The 23,639-nt window shown below is 37.0% G+C and overlaps 2 protein-coding genes across 2 annotated transcripts in view; both read right to left on the bottom strand.

The window, feature by feature from the left end:
- Positions 1 to 23,639, bottom strand: part of zc3h7bb (zinc finger CCCH-type containing 7Bb) — a 497,977-nt gene that overhangs the window by 471,496 nt on the left and 2,842 nt on the right. The window lies entirely within an intron of this gene.
- Positions 301 to 23,017, bottom strand: LOC129421362 (uncharacterized). Its single transcript, XM_073866853.1, has 8 exons — positions 22,527 to 23,017; positions 22,009 to 22,068; positions 2,211 to 2,346; positions 1,764 to 1,910; positions 1,425 to 1,511; positions 1,250 to 1,329; positions 1,037 to 1,197; positions 301 to 672 (listed from the first exon to the last, which is right to left on the bottom strand). Exons 1-8 carry the CDS (start codon positions 22,632 to 22,634, stop codon positions 564 to 566), a joined length of 888 nt encoding a protein of 295 aa, XP_073722954.1. The 5' UTR covers positions 22,635 to 23,017; the 3' UTR covers positions 301 to 563.

Raw genomic sequence — 23,639 nt, 5'->3', positions numbered from 1 at the left:
AAAAAATTAAGTTACCTGGTTGCCTTAAAATTATGAGTTAATTCGGCTTAAAAATATTAGTTGACACATGTTTGCACAACTTTTTTGTGTGAACTTATATTCTTAAGTTGAATAGTAACAGTAAACAGATTACAAATAGTAAAGCATCCTAGTGCTCTTGTACTGAATATCAGTGTTCTTGAAATACCACTCTACCTTTCTTTAATTCCAATTAAATTTAAGGACAAGAATTAGATATTGTAAAATCCTATTACTCTAGTTCTTTATAAAGTAACCAACCAACTCCAGAGTCCATCCATATTTTATTTGCCACATTGGCGAGTTTTAATGTTGGACCCTGCATGTAAGATCTGCAACTACCACAGAAGTTATATTCAAAAAGTCAATTATCAATCGATACACTCGACTAGTTGAATTCCTATGAGTTTGCACAACAATTAAGAAAATGTTGACTTTCCCGAACAGTCCCATTGAAAAGATTAAGATGAACATCCAGCAGTCTCTTCTGAGGGACCTTCAGTCATACTGTCACAGATCAGGAACCAAATGACACCGTCGGTGTCTCAGAGCTTTTCTACCACGTAAATCTTTTTTTTGCAGGCTGGACATTTGTGCAAGATGTCCTTAAAGCGAGCCATAAAAAATGGGGCCAAGCAGCATCCGGCCACACACCTGCAATGTATAGATTTTCAAAGATTTTAATACTATAGCAATAAAAATCAGTTTTGTACGTTTGCAGATTCCTATAAAGAGATTCATTCAAAATTTCAGAACATGTAATGAATAAGTTAATCATCCTGTAGCTCAGTTAGAGCATTGAATTAGCAACGCAAAGGTTGATCCCAGGAAACACATTTGTATCCCAAGCAGACGACTCCGGGCCGGATTAGCACCAGAACTGCTGACTTCGGTGCGGATCTGGCCCGGAGTCGTCTGCTGTCTGGGGTTGATTGAAGTAGGAGCCGAATGCATAAACCTAACGTAAATCTAATAACTGATGTCAATTTATGAATAATGATTTATTTTCCCCACACACCCAACCACAGATAGTAGGCAGCAAAACAGAAAGGAATTGCTGCCCACTTTGAATTGAGTATCAGTCATGACAATGCCTTGGCAGGAAGGGCACTTCACCATTGAAGGGTACATGCCGAGGTCATCCAATTTGGTGATCTTTGGGAGCTCTTTTGTCACTGGGGAGGTTAAAAAATTATTCACTAGCCATAGATGGGCTTAACATTGTTGTACGACCTGAAGCTGGAGCTGGATTTGGACTTGAAGTAGGAGCTTTTGGCTGTTGAACAACAGGTTCTGAAGCGTTCGGCTCCTCTATAATGTGATAAACGGGTTAGACAGAATGAAATTTGAAGACTACCTTGGTCATCATCATGTGTTATGTAATGCCGAATATTGCATAAATGTACCTGTTTCTTCCTCTTCCAGAGGAATGTAGGGAGCAATTGTTTCTGAAGCATTAAAGGGGAGAACATAGAGTCCTTGGATGGCAATGTCTGCAGAGAAGATACAAATTTTAAGGGTGAAGTGACTGAAATAGTTTTGTTCATGATCTTAAAAATCAAATGTATGCTTAAATGTTTGAAATTAGTTTATATACAATTTAAAGTTTTTTTAAATGAGCCCAGATGGGAACTCTCTTTCAGTGCTGGTTAAAAGTCATCTCAGGGTGCAGTTGGCTGGTAAAATACCAAAAGTACATTTTTGATTTACATAATTCCCAAAGAACCTCTTGTCAGTAGGATTACCTGAGGATTGTGGTGACTTCACGTTGGGTGATGTGACTTTATTGTGGCTTTTTTTCTGAATAAGCTCTTTCTCTTTTTCCTCCAGAGACTTCAGCTCTTCCTCGATTCTTTCTAGTTCTGACGGGCCTTCTTCGCTTGTATTTGAATCTAAGGATGCAAACTATGTAAATGAACAGCCAAATCGTTGTTTTCTCTAACTAGTCAAATTAATCATACACACGGCTTTCAGCCTAGAGCCAGTTGCCTAGCAAAGTACTGTAGATAGATCATCTTTAGTATTAATAAAAAAGAGAGGGATTATTGTTCTGATCATTCTTTGCATATTATTGATGCACACAGCAGTGAAATTTTAATGCCTGACAGTTTCTAAATCCTCAGACATTTTGTCTCTACAGGGATCAGTTATTATTATAGGAACATGCTTCTTTATGTAACCTTTAAATTTACCTTCTGGTGTTCTGGTGTTCTTCTTCTGGATCTCCTTGAGGAACTGAAGCCGGTTTTGGAGCTGTTGTCGTCTGTATCGGCAGTTCCATATCTCGTCCTGTTCATCTGGTGGCACCGAGGCCATTGTACTGCTGCCCTATAAACCACATTATACTGACTGTACATTAACCTCATTTGTAAATATTAACATTCTGAGTAAGAACAAAAGTCATACTTTTAGTCTATTTGAATTTAATAACACTTAAAACCTGATTCTTTATTGTTAAAATACTGTGCATATAATACTCAGCAGTGATACTGAATAGTTCACTTAAATGTATCTTTAGAAATGTACAGTTGTGGCAAGAATTTGCAAATGCCTTATATGTAACCATGTCTGTGAAATCCATGTTTATGATCTAATTCTGAGATTAGGAGCATCAAAGTGATTGATTTCACATTGACTTCAATCTGTGACATGACCTTACTCAGTCAAAATGAAAGATTTTAACAGAATGAGCTTTACATTATGTAGGATGATTTTATGTAGAAAAAACAGTTAGTTAATTGACCATCTGTTGATCTCATACCTGTTGATAACATTTGCAGTAGTATTGCAAAACTATATTTAAACAATGACTAATAAATGTTTTTATATCTTGGATTACACCGACACACACTTTGTAGATAAATGTTATTATTTTATAGTTATTTAATAATTATTCTTTTGTTCATTACATAGATTACATTACATACACACACACGGTAAAAATTTTTGTTTCTTTAACTTAACTAATTAAGTTAAACAAGTTCAGCTTGTTTTATAAGTTGTCAACTTATCAAAAGTCAATACTTAAAATAGTAAGTTGAATTGAATTGCAAAACAAAGTTGTTTAACTTCATGCTGCATTGAATGCACTGTAAAAAAGGTTTGTTGGTTCAACTTAAAAAAAGTAAGTTACCCGAGTGCCTTAAAATTTTGAGTTCATTCAACTATTAGTCAACTAAAAAAAGTTGTGTAAAAATTGTTGGGGCAACTAATATTTTTACGTTGAGTGAACTCAAAAATTTAAGGCATCCGGGTAACTTACTTTTTTAAGTTGAACAAACAAATCTTTTAGTAGTGTGTATGGTTTGTGATTATGCCCATATTCATATTTAAATTTTATTATATTAGATCTGATAGCGCTGTAGATCATATTTTGCTAAAATAAAAGAAAAAGGAAAGTGCATACAACTTATTTGTATATAAACGGTGTCTTCATTTTTTCTTTATAAACAATCTACAATAATGCAAAATTGTAAGAAAAAAAGAAAATCTATACTATTTGATGCAATACATAGGCTGTGCAGAAGTAGTGCTACATATAATCTGCTATGGCAGTTTACTAAAACTATTTAATTACAAACAAAACAAACTCTAAAATAAATAAATGTAAATATTTAATAATTATAATTTTTTTAGATTTATTTTTATGAACATTTGGCCTAATCAGTACATTAATGAATATTGCCTTTATAAAATTAGAGTTTTAAGTGTCAGAATGCTAATCTAGAAAAACAAGACATGTTTTATATGTTGTTACCCAGTAAAGACATTTTTAAAAGATTTTGAATGAGCAGTGTGTCACATTACCTTTAGGCACTAAGATGCTGTTTTTGTTTTAGGCTCTATGTAGATAAATAACAGTTCAGTTTTAATCCTGGAAAATTACCAGTTTGCTCCAATTTTATTCCTCTGGCAGTCTTTGTTCAGTAGATTTCCTTTAACTGAAACATTTCCACTCTGTGCTGTCTTAGACTTCCCATCATCTCCTGGTTTGCATGTTATGGCTTCATCCCCCCATATTGGTGTAAAAATGTAACGATGAATGATAATAAAAAGAAATAAATACAAAAATATTTCGTTTCTTGAAAAAACAAGCTCCGTGTACAGAATACGTTACAGTAAATGGTATTGATCTTTCCCGTTTACCTTTGTGAGACCTAAACGAGGCAAAGATATGATTTCCATCGTGGTTTGAATGTATTTTCATAGTCAAATTTCTTGAAAGGGTTGACATGCTTACCGTCAACTTTACTGGCTGTGTGTGTGAGGAGTAATAGTTAATATTTCTTTAAAATATATTTGGATGTCTGACTAATCTCATAGAAACGCTTATTAAAATTAACCAGTAACAATCATTTATGTGATAAATATTGTTCGTGATCATTAAGCATTGCAAAGACTTTAAAATAGACTTATATTTTGCTTTTTCCTGTGGTCACCTCTAGAGGTCAGGCTCTCATATACAATAATATATCTGTGTGCATACTGTTTTGTGTTGTGGTCTTTATCGATAAACAGTTTCATACTGATATGTCAAAGCCATAAATGAAGGCAGACTGAACAAACACCACCACTTCCGGTTTGTGTGAATAGCCTACTTCATCTGGATTATAAATCATTCAGAAATGAAAGTGAAAAAAAAACTAAATTAAATTATATATTGTTGATGTAATGTTTTAATGCATTTTAATGTTCAGATTGATCAATTACCAAAGCCTATTATAAATAATAACGTTATCCAGTATCCAGAACTATTATATAAGTAATCGTCATGAATCGCATTGGATAACGTTAATTTGTGACATTGAACCTCAAAACCAGGCTTAAGCAGCACGGGTATATTGTAGAAATAGCAAAAAAAAAAAAAAAATTATATGTCAAAATTATTGATCTTCTTTTATAACCTTATATATGACTGGTTTTGTCGTCCAGGGTCACATTTGTTTGCAGTAAAGGAAATGGCTGGGTTTACTCTAGTTAGGGACATATTTTATATTTCTAAAATCCTCTAAAAGGGTCAAAAAGGGACAAACACAACTCGTTCGGTTTTAGTTTTACATATGCTGGGATGTTTTAACCCAAAATGCTGTGTTGTTTTAAACCATTGTTGAATCAAATATAATTAAATAAATATTATTATATATATTATTCTTGCATTAGAAGGAAAATTGGTCTAACATTTACTTTTTGTACATTTTGTAGCATCATATGCAAAATGAAAATCTGTGGTTCTGGTGTTTCACAGCTTTGAACTTAAAGAAATATATCTTAGTTGAGAAAAAAATGTAACTTCTCCATGTTTGTAAATAATTGTCAATTCAAATTCCAACGTATTAAAAGAAAATCAATTGTTACAAGGACAAATTTTCCAGGGTCCACGAGAGCTTGTTTGTGTAGAGAGGATCAAATGTGAGGTACAGTTCAGGGGGTTGTGTATAGGAAACATGTGTCCATGTCTTTAAAAATACTAAGAATCACTTCCTGGAAGCAGCTGCAGTTAAGCTGTGAGTGATGAATGACAGTCCTGTTACACATGACGTGGACAGCATTACTGCCGGTCTTTTCTCCATTCATTTCAACCTCACAACACTGCATGCATCTCCACTGTTCCCTGTGATTCTTCCTTTGTTTCTTTGCTTTATCTTTAAGATCCACAACATCTCATATGTACCCACGCTGTGCCAAACGTGATCTAGGATGATGACATAATTGGAGGAGGTCCATGAACAGACAGTCTGATGAAAGGAGGGGTCTAAAACCGTGGGCCACAAGGATGCAGTGTGCTATCTTTCTCAAAGTAGCTTCAGTTTTTCCTGTAGTCCATCTGTGGAAACATAAATCATTGATTGAACAGAACACCCAACAGTTGTGGCAACACGATGACTCAGACTTTATAAATCTAATACGACACAACGAATTTGATACTGGACATACAGTAGTCCTGTCTTAATGAAATCTTTAAATTATTTATATATTTGTCTAGTCTACCATTTTTGCCACTTTTCCAAAAGTGCAAAGGGCCATTGATCCTTATCATTCGCATGCCCATTTGATTACGAAACAGTGCATTGGAGGACAGTTGATCTCTGCAGATAATGCTGCGAGTGTGTGTGTCAGGGAAGCAGCTGTACTCATTTGTCTATGACGTAGCTTTAATCTGCTGCAAGTCAGTGCAGACACAGGCAGAGGCAGGGGAGGAAACTGTATGCATACGTGTATACGGGGGAGGAGAAGAGCCAACAAATCAGATCTTCTGGGTAGTGATGTACCAAACACTTCTCGTGTCTCTGCAGTCTTTACTCCGGTATGACCTGCTTGATGCAGTCTGGTCAGCACGCTTCACATACACCAACATATACTGTACAAGCACTATGCAAATAGGCACTACCTAGACTGCGTGTTAGCAGGTAAGGCAAGTTATCAAATCAAGGTAACATGAGTCACACAGATATATATTTGTTCATTCAGTAAATGCAAAATTCAGGTCAGGGCAATGACATACTTATTATATAAAGGGCTTACACAGACATAAGTTAGCAACAAGAAATGTAAATGTGTCATGATTTTAGGTGGTTTTTGTGAAGTTAATTGTACCAATTTTAACTCTTTCGGTGTTTAAGGGCCCCATGCACTAAACTACCATGGGGGGGGGGCTGTGTTACGGACAGGGCTTGTCCTATTGCGAGACTAAAATGCACGTTTAAACTGGCTTAATTAAAAAACATCTGACATAACATAATATTAAGTGCCATTTTTTTTTTGCTCAAGATCAGGGGCCTCATTTATAAAGCGTGCGTACGCACAGATTTGATCGTAAAGTTTGCGTACGCAAAAATCCACGGCAAAGTCCATATTTATAAAAACTGTCTTTGACGTGGAAAAGTGCTTAGCGCCACGTCAGGGTCTGAGCAGACGTACGCACATTTGCTTGTCCGCTGCAGGTTTTTGTAAATATAAGCATTCTTACTGCTCGAAAAGGGTTTAAACATTGACAAGCGCTCTTTTATATGTCAATGACATTAATTAGCCAGCATTTAAAGGCAGAAATCTGAAACTGCTCAGCTGCGCACAAGTTCAAGATTATTTGCGATTTATAGATTTCACATCTTAAAGAAAAGGGTACGCGCATTTTAACACATATTTTTATGAAATGTTATAATTATCAAGCAATGCACCTGTGATGATTTGCTATTAAGAAAATTAGTAACTATAGTATAGTAACTTTATTTGAAGTAAGAACCCTCAAATTTCCTATGTTCTCACCATAACAACAATGGTAACAATTAAGCACCTATTTCATTGCTAAAAAAACAATGTTATTTTGTGTATTTGGTATAATACAATGTGTTTGAGTGGTTTATGGTTAAAAAACACATTATTTTGCACATTCCATACATTTTTGTAGCTCCAGATTTCACTCTCTCTTCCTGAAATGCATGGATTTGAAAAGCTCTGTGTCCCAAATTGGCCAGATAATCTTGTACATTGTGATTGGCCTGAATACCTCTGACGTCAGCCGGAAATGTGACGCTCCTTACCGTGTTTGAAAGATTTGGTCACAATGCAATGCTAACAGGAGTTAACTTACAGGCCGTGAGTCCAAAGCGGGAGGAATTATGATAATGTCGGTCTTACATCACCAGTCCCAAGAAGTAAACTGTTGCCTACAATCCGTGTGTTTGTTGTAGGCCAAGAAAAGAGATTTACATTGGAGACGATATCTCGCGTCATTGTTTACTTTGGGGTTTGTACCTTTTGCATATCGTTAACATGCACTAATACACACCTACACACTATAGGAAATCGTGAATTTATGTGTATATACAATTTAATGTTAATAGTTAATATTATCTTACACTGTCAGAAAAAAATGGTCCATATAAGTGTCACTGGGATGGCGCTGGTACCTAAAGTATCTAAAAGTGTACCACAGACTCTTGGCTGAGGCTTTGTGCAGTAAAACTCACAGCTTTGTCTGTGTGGTGTCTTCTGACCTGAAGCATTCCTCAGTCTGTGTTATAACGCTAATGCAGTGATCAGATCTAATCCTTCTCCGTTACTGCTGACACATGCCTATTTGTCTATTCCAGGACATACGGTGGCGGATGTCTCCTGATAGACTTCTGGCTGCTGTAATCCTGTAGTGGCAGCGTGCGTCATCTGATATCAAACCTGTACTGATTCATTAAACCCTGCAGTACTTTCCCTACCTCATCAGAAACCTTTACAAACTCCTGTTCTAAATGCTATTCACGCTTAGCAGGAAGACATCTGCGCTGTCTTTATCCCCCACCACGCAGAACATTGTGCCCTAAACTTCGAGCTGTGCCAGTGATACAATGAGAAACGAATGAAGGGCAAGCAAACAACACTTACTGGCCTGTGGTGTTTGACACTAACATGCAATGAAAACAGCTAAACAAATCGAGTGTATGAAATAATGCAATAAAAATAATGCAAGAAACATTTATGGTTAGTAATTGTGACCTTATCTGTGAAATGCGGGTATAAAATTATGAGATGAAAGTTTGATTTCACTCATTGATTTTACATTCATTTCAATCTTTGACATGACCTTACTCTAAGATATCAAGGTTATTTTTTCACAGAATGGTCTTTATATTATGTAGGATGATTTTATGTAGAAAACAGTAAATCACTAAAAAATGACTACACAGACTCACAGTTGGTCTTCAAAATGTTAATTTGTGAACCTGAAATATGAATGCAAAACTGTGTATAGACTGTTACTGCAGTTTTAAGGCCCAGGCTAAGGTCTTATCTTACACACCACCATGATGTGATCTAATGCTAGTTTGCTTGAGAACATTTTGGTATCCAAGTCACGCCCTGAAAAACATAAACACACAAAGCAAAGAACATATAAACAAAGGGTGACGAAGAGAGAGAAAGAAAGAAAAACTATGATTGGGGCTTAGCAAACTCTCTCTCTAATTCAGAGGTGAATTAAGGAAACCACAGAACCTGGTACCCTCCATTGGACCGGTCGTGAGCTTGATGTTTCTTTAGAAATATTTCCTGTGTTTGTGCTTATACTGTAGATTTTAAAGAAAACATTCATTTGTAGTAAAAAGTGGCCTACTAAAGGAAAACACCACCGTTTTTATATTTTATATTATATATTTTACTATGTTCTTACCTCAACTTAGATGAATTAATACATACCTATCTATTTTTCAATGCGTGCACTTAATCTTTCTACAGCACGTTGTGATTGTGTTAGCATTTAGCCTAGCCTCATTTCTTTCTTTCTTTCTTTTAAACGCCATACCAGCTTCTAAGGCTTTATTCATGGAGAGAATAAAGTGTTAATTAAATAAAGTAAGACTAGAAAAGATGTTTAAAATTCATTTCCTCTAAAAATCCTAAACCATGTTTGTATTTGCCTAGCCTCATTCATTTCTTAGCATCCAAACAGGGATGAATTTAGAAGTCACCAAACACTTCCATGTTTTTTAAGCAGATATAAAATGAGAACTATATTGTATGGCGGAAGATCACTTAGTTTGCAGCACTTCGACCTCGGCGCGCAGTAACATCATGACTCCTGACTACTCCTCCTCTCGCTCAAACTTCCGTCAATATTACTTACTCAAAAAAATAAATAAAAAATTTGTCACGTATTATTTTACAAAGATTAACTCCAGCATTTTTCATGATTTTCACAAAAGTTTAATGCCTCCCAGAAAATGCTCTTCTCTAAATAAAAAACAGACCCTCTGCTTTAAAAAAAAAAAAAAAAAATTCATCCTACCTTCATTATTTCTCTTTTTATCACCTCTTAAATATGGTAAAAACACAAATTTTTGAGCAAAAAGCAGAGATAATTTCATTTTTAAAGGACTTTTGATAGAAATCAGATGCAGAGCGATTTTTAAAAATTAGACGGACATACAGCTGTTTGCCCTAGGGCAATACTTCCGGGTTTTATAACTTGCGGAAGTGTGCCAGTGGTGGATAATAGCGGTATTGCAGATTGACGAGATAACTTGGCGGTGCACGCAATGAAAAAAGATAGGTATGTATTAAAAGTGCTCTAAGCGAATTCACGCATTTTGGACCATAAAATGTTTTTTGTTACATACAGCAAACATCTCCTCACTATCTGCTTGCTGCCTGTCCGCTGATCAAACTGTAAAAAAACGGGATCTCTGTAAACAGCCCAGCCTCCACAAACTGCAATAAAAACAAAGTGGCCAAACCTATCACCAGAAACGATAAGTGTTCCAGCAAATAAACGACAAGAAGGATTTGGGGGTGGGGGTTGGGCGCGTTCATGAAAGCAAGGAAGGGAGGGGGAGGAGTTAGCTACGCTCCGTTTGTTTGAACAGTTCAAACATCAACAAAAATTAACGTCACACAGATTCGCTTAGAGCGCCTTTAATTCGTTGTGTTAATAACATAGTTAAATATTGAAAAATGGTGGTGTTTTCCTTCAAAGGGCTAGTTCACCCAAAAATGAAAATTCTGTCATCATTTACCCACTCATGTTGTAACAAACCTGTAAAAATTACTGAATGTCCTGAGACCTGTACAACAGATATTCAAAACAAACATGGGATGGAACAGTCCATTCAACAACAGAAGTCACATCATAGGACATAACAATATTTATTTAAGAACACAAACAATGATAAGTTAATTATCAGGTAGTCCACAAATATTGTGGGAATGGTATCAATACAGTCAAACAGGGGAAAACATACATGGAAAACCATTTGGTACAGGTACACGTGACCCCAATAGTTTGATCAGAAATTGGTGTAAATGGAAAATAAAAAAAACTACAGTTAAATGGTAGCATTGCTTCTTGAAAATGTATCCAAATCCCCCCCAAACAATTAATTTGACACTAAAATATGTTTTTTTTTATAATTTCTAAATGCAATAGAAAAACAGATAGGGTCCACCCTGAATTAGCGCATGAATTAAAAAAAATCTCTCTCGATCTAAAACTGGTAATAAGACAGAATTCCCAAAAAGTATTCATGTAGATTTTACCCCCAAAAGCAAGAAACTACAAAATATGATATACATATGAATACATCATGCAAAGTGGCAAGTCTGCTTACAAACATGTATAGTAGTCTGGTTTAATGTAATTTTTTTAGCATCTGATTAAACAACCCTAACAAGTCGGCATCGCCCATTCCCCCTTAACCCAAAAAAAAAAGTTTCAAGAAAACTTTTAACCATGACTATAAAATATCTAAATCTTTCTGTCGATCTAGAAAACAACGCTTTTTTGGATCAGACAGATCAAACCTTACAATCTTTGAGAACAGTGAGGATGCGTAATGAATGAAGCAAAGCATTATGTTAAAATCCAATTTCAGTTCGAAAAATATCCTGTGTTTGTGTGTGTGTTCAACTAGTAAGATTCCCTGATTGGTTGAGTCATAGAGTCATGTGACCAGTGAGGTACGAAAAGTCCCATTATCCATGGGAAAAAGATGTCCAACAGATTTGATGTTCAATGTGCGCAATGAATACTATTTAGTTAAAAAAACGCAACAACAGATCGCTTATCCACATGCAACGTCAACTCTCGTAATGAAGAAGGATCTTGCATAAAGAAAGAACACCGGATAAAAGAATAAAAAGTATTGTGAGAAAAGTTGCTGCCTTAGGTGCTAGACGTCCACCAGTCAGAAAGTGTACAGCAGAAATAATCCATGGGTGTAATGATCGTAGTCCCGTATATGTTAAACTATTTTTTATTATAGAAATAAAAAACTTGACTAATTTTCAGTTGCTCTCTCTTAGTAATACAATGTGCGTTTGTTTCCATTCCTGTTACCTTTGTGTTGGCTTTCTATCCTCTTCATTAAATGTCCATGTTGCTTGGTTATTCTTGGTATAGCTCTCTCTCCCCTCCATGTTTGGTGAGTAAGAGAGAGAGAGAGAGAAAAATGAGCGCCCCTGACCCTCCCCTAACCCTCTCTCCTCCCATCGACTGTGTGAGAGTGGGAAGGGGGCCGTGCAGTCCGGGCCCTCATCTCTCGGCCTCCATGGCGACACTGGCCTTCTGTTCGGTCGCTGCTTGCTGGTTGACAGCTGATGGCCAGCCTGGGGGTGGGTGGGTTTGTTGATGGGATGGGCCCTGAGTCCATAAACCCTGCTGGTTGGGCACAGGTGGGGTCATGCCCCAGCTGACCGGAGGTGGAGGGGGTGAGGTGGCCATACTGGGACTGCTGCTGTTGAAGCTTTCCGAGGCTTTGAGTCGCGAGAACATGGTGAGTGCGTCCGGGAAGTTTGGTGGCGTCGCCGGCGTGTTGGCGGGTGTACACATCTGTAAAGCAGCGGATAGAGAAAGATTCACAAATGGGTTCTTGAATAATGCACATTAAACACTAAACATTTACTTAAACTAAATAATTTGTATAGAATGAAATGACAGTAATTTTGAGGTAAATAATGCACGTATATCATTCTTCACTAACAAAACATATCTTAATCCCCATGGCTAAAATAAATTCTATTTATCCCTTTGGATCACTCCGACATTCCCTCCCTTCCCTTCACATTCATTCTCGCTGTTTTGATTGGTTGATCTTCTAACAGTTGTACTTCCTGTTTCTCATCTGTGCCTGGCATCACCCGCTCTGTCTTCCTCTGTGCCTCATTCGGCCACTCTTTTACCTCCATGACCTCTCCATTGTCCTCTCTGAACTGGTTGTCCTCTGTCCACAACAAATCCCACATTAACTGTTGTACACAATAGGCCTCATGAGAGCACCCCCACTATCCTGCAGTATTTTCGGCTGCAGGACAACACCACCAAAACAAACACCATTCACAGGTCACCGCAAGTATCACTAGGTTGAATTGGCAGCTTAACAGATGCCTTTGTCTGCCCAATAACGTAATGTATTTGAATGGTGGGCTCAGCAAACACTTATAAAGGAGATTGAATAATTAAGTGGCATGTGATGTACGGTCGTTTAACACCGCTAGTATAATATTTACAATTGACTAATTCCACCTAACCCTGACAAAATATGCAAAAATTGATATCTGCATTATGCTTTGCGTTTTTCCTGGTGTGCCCTTGCACTGGTATAAGAATCATCTCCATATTGTCTTACTGCTGCGATCACATAGGCGCTTGGTGTCCGCGTCTCATCCTGTCAGCAACCTTGACTTCTGGAGGCTGCAGTTTATATTGACCTGTCAGTAAGAAAATCTCTCGAAAAACCATAACAATCGCCTCATTGTGGACGGTCAAAAGTCTCAAATGTAACTCGGTGACCCTAAATGCTTTTAATTCACGAAAGGAAGTATGAGGGATTATAAATGCCCGTGAAACTATTACACAGGCTTTAAATGCCACACTTGACTAAAGCTCTCAGTTTAGTAGGGTTGCACGCAATGGCATCCAGTTCTAGAAAAGCTTCGTGGACAGCTGCTGCAGATGTGGAAGAGAAGGTCAGCGGCTTAACACGGCCCTCAAACCAAGAGCAGATGCATCTGCAGATCCATCACTGAGAAAGTGCACTTCAAGAGGTGCGGTGTACATAACAAACACGGACAGACCGACAGCTGGGTTGCTATGGAAATATTTGGGTTGTGAGGACGGATCTGATGATGACAAATGAAGTCAGATTTGGTGTAGAAAAACAGGACCTGGAATGAGGTCCAGTACATTTTGATTCATCTCTGAAAACCTCAAAACTTTGTGTTTATATACTATTTTAGGGGAAGAGAATATTTTTTGCACCACAAACTTCAGTATTACCATATTTTCTGGACTATAAGTCACATTTTTTCATACTTTGGCCGGTCCTGGAACTTAAAGGAATATTCCTTAAAAATTTTCTTAAAAGAAAAATCCAGACAATCTACTCACCACCATGCCATCCAAAACGTCGATGTCCCTCTCCGTTCAGTCGAGAAGAAATTGTGTTTTTTGAGGGGAACATTGCAGGATTTTTCTCATTTTAATGGACTTTAATAGACACCAACAAATTGCAGTTTCAAAGGACTCTAAACGATCCCAAACGAGGCATTAGGATCTTATCTAGCGAAACGATTGTCATTGTTGACAAGAAAAACAAAAAACATGCTCTTTTAAACCACAACCTTCGTCTAGGTCCGGTTCAGCGTGACCTAACGTAAATGCGTAGTGACGTAGGGAGGTCACGTGTTAGATATATAAAACGCAAATTTGCGGACCATTGTAAACAATAACTGACACAAAGACATTAATTAGTATCAGTTGACATACAACAATGTAGGAATGGTCCTCTTTCAACACATTTGTAAACACTGGGGCGGAGTTTCACGTTCGTCCTCTGTGACCTCTTGACGTCAAGACGTATTGCGTGGGGTCAGCTGGCGCATCTCGACCGGATCTAGACGAGAAGTTGTGCTTTAAAAGTGTATATTTTTTATTTTTCTTGTCAAAAATGACAATCGTTTCGCTAGATAAGACCCTAATGCCTCGTTTGGGATCGTTTATAGACCTTTGAAACTGTTAAGTGTTGAGTTAAGTATTAAATGTTGGGCTCTATTAAAATCCATTAAAATGAGAAAAATCTTGCAATTTTTTCCCCAAAAAACACAATCTCTTCTCGACTGAACAAAGACAGACATCAACATCCTGAATGACATGGTGGTGAGCAAACCATCCGGATTTTTCCTCCAAGAAAATTGAATATTCCTTCAAGTTCATGTGCGACAAAAAAATTATTTCATATGAACCAAAAAAAACCATTACCGTCTACAGTCGCGAGAGTCTGCTCTATGCTGCTCCTGTATTTATGTAATTCAATGGATTCAGTGATGCGGAATGACTTCGGGACATTTTTGAACTTGATTTGGCTTGTTGTCTTAATTTAGCCTATTCAGCCTCTTAGGTATGTTCAGTATGCTATTGTGTATCGTGTAAATAACTGTTTATGTAACATGTACGGACACCTATTCAGCCTGCTGTTGTGCTATTGTTTAGTTAAATATCTTGCCTTTCCAGACTAAATGTTTGTTCTCAGGGTTCCCACACCTTCGTTAACTTCAAATTCAAGGACAAATTCAAATTCAACTTTCCAGGTCTAATACCCTCAAATTCAAGGACTAAACTTGGGGACACATATCAAGTGAGAGCAAGTTACATCGTGTTACCTTTTAAGATACATTGTTACAGTTCCCTTTCGAGGGAACTCGCGCTGTGTCACTTCGGAGACACTTTGTGGAAGCTGCCAGGGGTAAGAGCGTCTTAATGTGTATATCAAATTCAACCAATGGTGAGGCTTAACGACAAAGACAGGTGACGCGGGAGCCAGGAAGTATATCGCTATTTGAAATATTGCCAAAGATGGCGTTACAGGGACACAGGAAGTATGGCAAGGGAGAAGCAGCGTCTCGTTCCCTTCTCATGGAACAACAGTTACATAAGTAACCCGAGACGTTTTCATGTGTCAAGCACACTTATGCATAAAAGCATTTTGGTATGAATCAACATTTGCATACAGAAGATATAAGCATTTAAAGCGAACATTTTAGCACATGTGCTTAAAAGGCTAGAAATTGTATGATATTATCCTACACTACACAGGGAATAATATGGATTTTTTTCAGAAAACTTCTTACATAAAATAGGTTCAAGCACCTTCAATGACCTGTATCTATGTATGTATTTTTTCAAGAATCTCCCAAGGCCTTAAATTTTCTCCCAGATTCACAAACCTTCAAGGATTTCAAGGACCTGTGGGAACCCTGTGTTCTTCAACTTGGATATTGTGAAATCATTTTCTAAATAAACGCAACATATAGTCAAATGCGACTTATATATGTTTTCCTCTTTAAAACGCATTTTTGACTGATGCGATTTATACTCCGGAGCGACTTATAGTCCAGAAAATACGGTAATGAAAGCACCAAAGATCCATTCTTAAACTTTACTGAGAAATCAGTTGACAAATGTCTTACATACAGTTGTTTTCATATACTAGGATAGATAGAAAAACATCGAAATAAATTTGCCTTCACTGTAAAAAAATTGTTGGTTCAACTAAAAATAAGTTAGTTGTGTAAAAATTCCTGTGACAACAAATATTTTGCATTGTACCCCAATTGTTTTTAAATTGCGTTCTTTGTTTCAATGTAAGAAATGTTCGATGCCTATGATGGGTTCAGGTCAACTATGGGATTTGTAAACAAAGAAATCCTCATCAATCCTGCTATCATTTCAAGATGGTGACTAGTGTGTGTTTGATTATTTCCAACAAGGATTTAGGAATAAGCATCAGAAACACAGTGATTTAAACACATCAAATTGAAGCAAACCTGAAGCACATTCCTCAACTACAATTTAACCTCACTTCCATGAGCATTGGGGAACAATTGTGGTATCGTATTGTGGAACGAAACAATACCCAATCACAAAGTGAGCTGATGAAAGTAACAACTGCAGTCATGGCACAGCAGGCACAGTCCAAACTAAGCTAGACATCTCACTTTGTAAAAAGCAGTCCAACGTATTAATGCCATTTCTTTATGCCAGTTGTCCGCCATGTTTGTTTGGCGTGAAGTCACGTTTGACATTGATCTAAAATTGGATAAGATTTTAAAAATCTTTTAGAGTGGCTCTAGCTTTAGTCTCTTACTTCTGCCAATACAAATCGATGACTTTTATGACATCATTCTGCACTTCAGCTTTTCATCAGATTCCAGGATGTGGCTATTTTAAAAAGGGAGGAACTACTCAATATGTCCTGCTCTAACTTACCCTTTCATTTGAACTTACATCAACACACCGAAGGACATTTTAAAGCACTTTTGTGGATCTTTAATCCCCTGTAATTGAAAATGTATGACATTGAAAAGACAAAATTCTTCAAATTCCTTCGGCCTAACAGATGACGCAATTGACCACTCCACACACATTCTAGCTCAACCAACCATGTTTAGCGTCTACTACACACGCACACATATGCGCATGACTCAGGGCTCGAATCATGGAAAGTGAACACGTTGTGGCAGACAGTGTACGTAATGTAATGACAAGGTTTGTAATAAAATAATTATTGGTTTACTAAAGCGTTCCATTTGAAAGCAAAGACTCTGTCTGACCTGGCAGAGGTATATCTGTAAGATTATATGAGAGAGAGAAAGAGGTGTTGCAGACAATGCCTTTAGGATGCATCTTTTTTTTTTACCAAAAATGTCCTCTAAAGCAATAATTTGCATAGGTTCATATGATCTCTGCATTGTTATCCTGCAAGAAACCTGATGGGCCTTTCTAATGTGCGTGTAGGTTCGAGTGATTGGACATATGTAAACAAATGATCTCTTGGTTCAAGGCTTGATTATTAACCAAAGATTGTTGACATAGTACAGCAGGATATCAGAGCAAAACAAAAGGCAGTTATTGTCTGAACACGGTGACTGGCTTTGATGATCCGCCCTTATGTATAAATTAATGCAGAGACTCTACAGCCAAAACTGGTTGTAGTGTCTTCTGCTAAGTAAGCAACGACATGCGTTGATCGTAAAACAGAACAAATGTTTAATTTGCTTAAGGTGCGTCCAATTAAAAGACACCCTGGAGAGTTATGACGTTCTCGGCCTAACATCATTTGTAAAAGCCGACACTGTCCTCGGGTTAATTCAACAAAACACATGAAAGAGGCTTTAGCAGTCTTGGTGTAAAGATTGTACGGTACATCTGAACAAGTACACATAACACTTCAAATGCGGTTTGCACTGTAGAACCCATACTGACACAGAGCACTAACCAAAACTTTAACACTCTCAAATGCTCCCATAGTCTATTGTTAGGTTAGTTGTTTATTATTTTTATATAACAAATGTATATTTTCTATAATAATAAATAGTTTTTTCCATCGCAAGCATCATAATAGGCTTTATGCCCAGCTGCACTACTTCCTGAACTTCAGCCAGCTCCTTGTTTCCTGTCTGCCATTATTGGACCAACTGATTAATCCAAGTGTGTCTGATTATTGTTGTTGTGACTACTGAGGTCAGGCACACCTGGATTAATCAGTTGGTCCAATAATGGCAGACAGGAAACAATGAGCTGGCTGAAGTTCAGGAAGTAGTGCAGCTGGGCATAAAGCCTATTGACTAGGTTTACATGTACACCAATAATGTGATTATTTCCAATAATTAAAGTAATGAAGATGTTTACATGACTTTATACCACGGGGCTGTTAAATGCTTTATTCTGATTGGTTGAGAAATGTTCCATCGGTGTTGATTATTTTTCTGTAAACCACACACTAACTTTTCAAATGTCTTAAAAATAGGCAACAGAGCAATGTTTGTGGTAACCGTTGTATAAGCGGAATAATTGACTCCAGTCCGGCACTCCGTATACCACCTTGGGTGTGCATTATTTTCTTAAAATTCAGCGGCCCATCGTCAATTATTTATTACTTGGCAAACCTCTTTAGTCCTGTTTAATAATAATTGTGGTTATTATTCACATAGCCCAATGCACAGCACAAATAATGAACACAAATATAGGTGTGTTACTGGCCAATGTTTTAATTTATTTACGTTACAAAAACACATGCGCACTTCAGTTAGTGCAGTATATGTAATTAAAGTGATTACATGGCCGTGTATTGTGATTAAAATCTGTGTATGCCATTTTTTTCTACAATTATACTTGCTGCGATTATAAGCTTAATCACATTGTTTTTAGCAAAGCATTGTGTTTACAAGAGAGTGCAATCGCAATATTTCCAAAATCTCATTATAATCGCATTATGCGGGTGCATGTAAACGTAGACTTTCGGTGAACTGTCACTAATTGGTGTGGTAGTATCTTCAATATACTGAGGTAGCTTTTACAGCATCAATAGTGGTATACTTAGTTTATAATCAGAATGTAAATAGTTAAATAGTCTGTAAAAAAAGGCTTTTGCCAGTAACTTACTGTAGATTTAAATGTATGTAATTTATTGGCAACAGTTTGTTCAAAGTTAAATAAACATTAACATGTCTTTACAGAATAAAACTTTAAAATAACAGCGTCATGCAAAGCATTCTGGGAACCAGAAATCTTCAACAACCTTTTCTGTTTTTTCCTTCAGATTTTGGTTCCCAGAATGCTTTGCATGAGGCACATTTAAAAAACAAATTTAAATCTACAGTAAGTTACTGGCGAACAGCTGCCAGGAATACTGTAATTTCTACAGAAATTTTATACAGTGTAGCTATAATTTATTTGTTCAATTAATTCTTTAAAATACATTTCAGCATCATAAGCGGATAACAGCTGAGCACTGCTGAATCACACAGTGTTTTCCTCAGCAAAATTCAATTCTACAGTAAATTTAAACATTTTTGAAGGCAGCGAGTTTAGAATGACATCATAGACAATTCACCGGAAATGCCTGAGCTGACTTATCAAAAACCAGGAAGTAACCGTGCATATATTCAATTGACTCAGGACAGAGCAAAATATTGCCTTAGTTTAGTCATTACAATATTTCTTAACTTTTTAGTTTATACTTGATGTTTCACACAATCTGACTGTCCCACTTCCTCAATTCACAACCTCTACAAACGACAACATCTGTTCTCTTTTAAATATGACAGCTAGGCCAATGAGATAAGACACATCGTCCAGGATAGTTTTAATCAAACTGTCAGATTTACAGTATAAACTGTTTACTTTCCCACCTTCTTGTGTAGTGTAAGGTGCAGGCAATGAACATGTATCTGAGAATTAACCAATTACTTTTGATCCTGTATGTCCACTACTGAGAGTTCAAACTCTAAATCCACACCCCAAAACAAACCACACCCTTCCTCTTAGCCAGAAAAACTGATATTTATTAAATTCTGTATTAACTGTTGTACTTAACCTGGTCAGACTACCAAGGCTTACTAGAAGATGACTGCATGGTCAGAGCTTCACTTAAATGGCATGGACAGAATTCCAAGAGTTTCCAAAAATGTGTCATATAAAAAATATTCATAAAAAGTTGATCCACAAACATCAAAATGCATTTGCTCAAGTTTTGATTTGTACTCCAATAATGGCATTTCCAGATTTAAATATTTGCTTACATCATATCTGTCAAAAACTGCTCCTGTATAGCCCAGGGAACACACATACTGCTTAAAAAATTATACTTTGTTGCTTTGGAAAAAAGCATAATAATGTAAAAGGTATTATAAAACAATAACATCATTTAATTCAATCATTCAGTATAAATGGTATGGCACAAATCCCTCTATGTCTTTGGTGGTTATGGCATTATAGTAACAAGATGTATTTTGTTATGCAAGGCAGTAACTAAATGACGTCCATGGCGTGCCTAGATTCGCACTGGCTGCATTCAGTTTTGATATGAGTCATAAGTGATGCACAAATTTAACCGTTATTTGATAGAAGGACAAACTCAGAATGAACAAAGTCATTTCAGTTCCCTTTTTAAAGCAAAAAAAAAACCAACAAATATAAAAGGTCCACCTCTCACACTGCATAATACTCTGTGACAGAGCCTCTTTTTCATATGCCCAATATCCTGTTTGAGGCTTTCGGGCCAACGTGTGAATTATGAGCAAACGTGGTCAGCAATTACTGTGTGACTGCAGCGAGGAGACAAACCTCTAACATTAAATCTATCTGATGCATAGCCTCTGCTTTGATAAACTGCCATTGAGAAATGATTGCTGTGAATGGGAAACTCACTTTTTTACGATCACATTTAACAGCAGTGCATACAGATGTTAAGCCTACAGATGGGAAATTGTGCTTTAAAATAGCACAAGCAATAGCACAAGCAGATTCGATTGACTACTGTGGCTGACAGCCAAAATATTTACATGACACTTTACGTTTAGTCACTACCTATGCCATCGGCCATTCATTTCCATCCTTCTGATTTCTGGCAGCCGTTTAACAAAATCACACATGCTTATTTGTTTTTACCTGAAATCTGAATTGTGTTGGAATGAGCACACGGTCCGATGTACAGTAGAAGCCAAAAGGGCATATTTGCACAATATTTGCACAAAATGCTTTTAATGACCCTACAGATTAGCACAATGATACATAGACCATAAAATGATACAATGCGTATGACAAAAAATGAAAAAACACTAAATTAGTTTAGAGTATTTGACTATATCTTGCTTTTTATTTATACCAGTCATTCTCCAGGGCCTTGACTGAGTAAGCTTTGCACATGTATTGTGTGTTTGTTTTTGCCAAGCCTCCTTACATTTTTCTCAATCCTCAGCTTCAGTTTATATGCCAATCTACATTTATACAATAAAATGTTTGAATAAAGGGCAATGTCGTAAATTGTCTTGGGGTGAACATTGCTTTCGCAACTAACGTTACTACTATATAAATGTTAAACATAATTTATAGATTTTCAATGCTTTGAGCATCAGTATCATATGTATTTCCTTCCCCCAAAACCATCTGTGCTCCATACAGATAAGCAGTCTTGCTGACATCAATAACACAGCCTCCAACAGACACAAACATTGACTGCTATCTCTGATGTATTGCACAACTTTGTGTACTGATGTGTAATATGTAACTAAACAAAGGATGTCAAATGTGTAATTGCATGGTAACAAAGACATGATTTTAATAAGATCCTCTTTAGCAAGTAACAACAAAATCACGAGCCTTTTCACAATGCGCATTTCATGCATAATATAAATGTTTGTTTTCTGTGAGGAATTGAGAAAACTCACATGCATGAAACTTGAACCGTGCGGCCATTATTTGATTTCATTAATACTGTAACACTGTATCTGTCTGTGCACACTATAAAGACAGCGCTGTGTTTATTTCTGGTCTCTCCGCAACATGGCCGACGCTATGGCTACAGCTTTACATTGTTATTGTTTCAGCCAAACAACCAAAGCCACGATATAAACAACACGCGTATGTTTAAACAATAAACACAGATCAAAAAGCTTTCATTTAATAAAACGTACACCAATAAACACAGAGCCGATGACTTTCATACTCACCATTTGATGATGGTGACCGTAAGGAATATTTGTTTCTTGAAAAAAGGCACTGAGGGCTGTCTGTGAGTGAGACAAGACAACAAAACATTAACTTACTTCATAATAATAAACACTGGTTTTTATGACGCCAGACTGACAAACTGGAAAGGTTTCACTTATTTTTATGGAGCTGCATGGCTTTATAGATTAATGAGGATCAAAAGTCAAACGAGCACTGTGTAAATGTAGACATTTAAATCAGTGAAATCTGTCAGCAGTCATCTCCATTGCAAAATAATAGCACGAAACTAGTACAGTGTGTCATGGGAAAGGATTATAGTATTTAATCTGATAATAGACTATCTCAGATGCGCTTTTCTCCATTGTTAAACTATATATCTTTACATTACGTATACATATTTACATTATTGTTGTTAGTCATTGATAGCATTGACAGGTTAAACACGCTACACATTATGTCTTGCATCACATAAACAATGCATAGGCACTGCACTGTGTGTGCTCTCCGCTGCGCGTACCTCAAACTGCCAATGTGCCGCTTGCAAAAGCTGTTTTGCCTGGTCTGCGGCACATCCAGCTGTCAGGACGAACTGGTTAATCATAACCTGATGCTTAAGTTCATCCATTGTCGCCGGTGTTTGTTTCCGAGCCGCGAACAATAGTGTTTCACCCGGGATTGGATTTTTGAGATGTAGTCTCTCGGCTTTTCTCTTTCAGTCGTCCACCATTACAGCCGGTTGGGCAAACACAAATATTTACTGTAGGAGCGCTGGCGTAAGGAGCGCCGGATGATTGACAGCATGACGGAGCCAATCAGAGTGGCGCAGTGGTCATGGGAATTGTATGCCTCGGGAGTCCACGTTTGTTGTGTTTCTGATGACACCGTTTTGTTTTGATACACAAGTGAAACCAATCGATGGAAATGATTACGAGTTTGTTTATACGCTCTGAAATGATCTACTCTTAATCAGAGAAACTCGTATATAAACCACACAACGTGAATATTGCGCGTGTTGAAATGCCTCTATAATCATTAAAACTACATTTCCCGACATGCAACGCTTTGTTTGTTAAATTCGCGAAGGCAGAATTTTTTTATGAATGACGGCCGCTCCCGTCCAATTCCCACTCGAGCTATGCCACTACCTTCCCAAATATGGTAAACAAATCTTACCAACAGTAACACCAATTAAATCGCTAGGATCTTGTAAAAGACCACGGAGGTAGATTAGCGCAGTCCCATATTGCATCTCGCTCGTAGTATTATTCCTACGCTTATGACGAAAGCTTTAGATGACGCAAATTTCACTTTTAATTGCATAACTGCGCGTGGACGTGCATCTCAAAAGTATATGCCTTCACAGAAAAACATAAATAGACTCACGTCAGTAAAAACAATACGTATTTCATATTGCCCGATCTAAACCACATTGTATGATATAAGTCTGGGAGTTATACAAATACTTTAGAGTTAGACTACACAAAGTTTCTTATTTTTAATAACGCTCATGCTATGTTTGTCTGTTCATGACAGCTAAAACTACAACGAACAGTGGACGTGTCGTGTACTACATATCCCATCATTCTTTGCGCTCTAAAATGTAATCTCGCGAGATTATGGCTTACTCACA

The sequence above is a fragment of the Misgurnus anguillicaudatus genome, chromosome 4 (assembly GCF_027580225.2).
Source record: "Misgurnus anguillicaudatus chromosome 4, ASM2758022v2, whole genome shotgun sequence".
NCBI classification, from domain to species: Eukaryota; Metazoa; Chordata; class Actinopteri; order Cypriniformes; family Cobitidae; genus Misgurnus; species Misgurnus anguillicaudatus.
The sequence above is the reverse complement of the archived record's forward strand: the minus strand, read 5'-3'. Positions and strand labels throughout refer to the sequence as shown.

What these genes read in the sequence shown, in the direction of transcription:
- LOC129421362 (XM_073866853.1), bottom strand. Translation starts at nt 22,634, where the DNA reads ATGGATGAACTTAAGCATCAGGTTATGATTAACCAGTTCGTCCTGACA. An exon ending in TCTGGAAGAGGAAGAAACAG is followed by an intron (nt 1,330 to 1,424) that starts GTACATTTATGC and finishes ATCACATTATAG; the next exon opens with AGGAGCCGAACGCTTCAGAA. An exon ending in TGCCTACTATCTGTGGTTGG is followed by an intron (nt 673 to 1,036) that starts GTGTGTGGGGAA and finishes TATACATTGCAG; the next exon opens with GTGTGTGGCCGGATGCTGCT.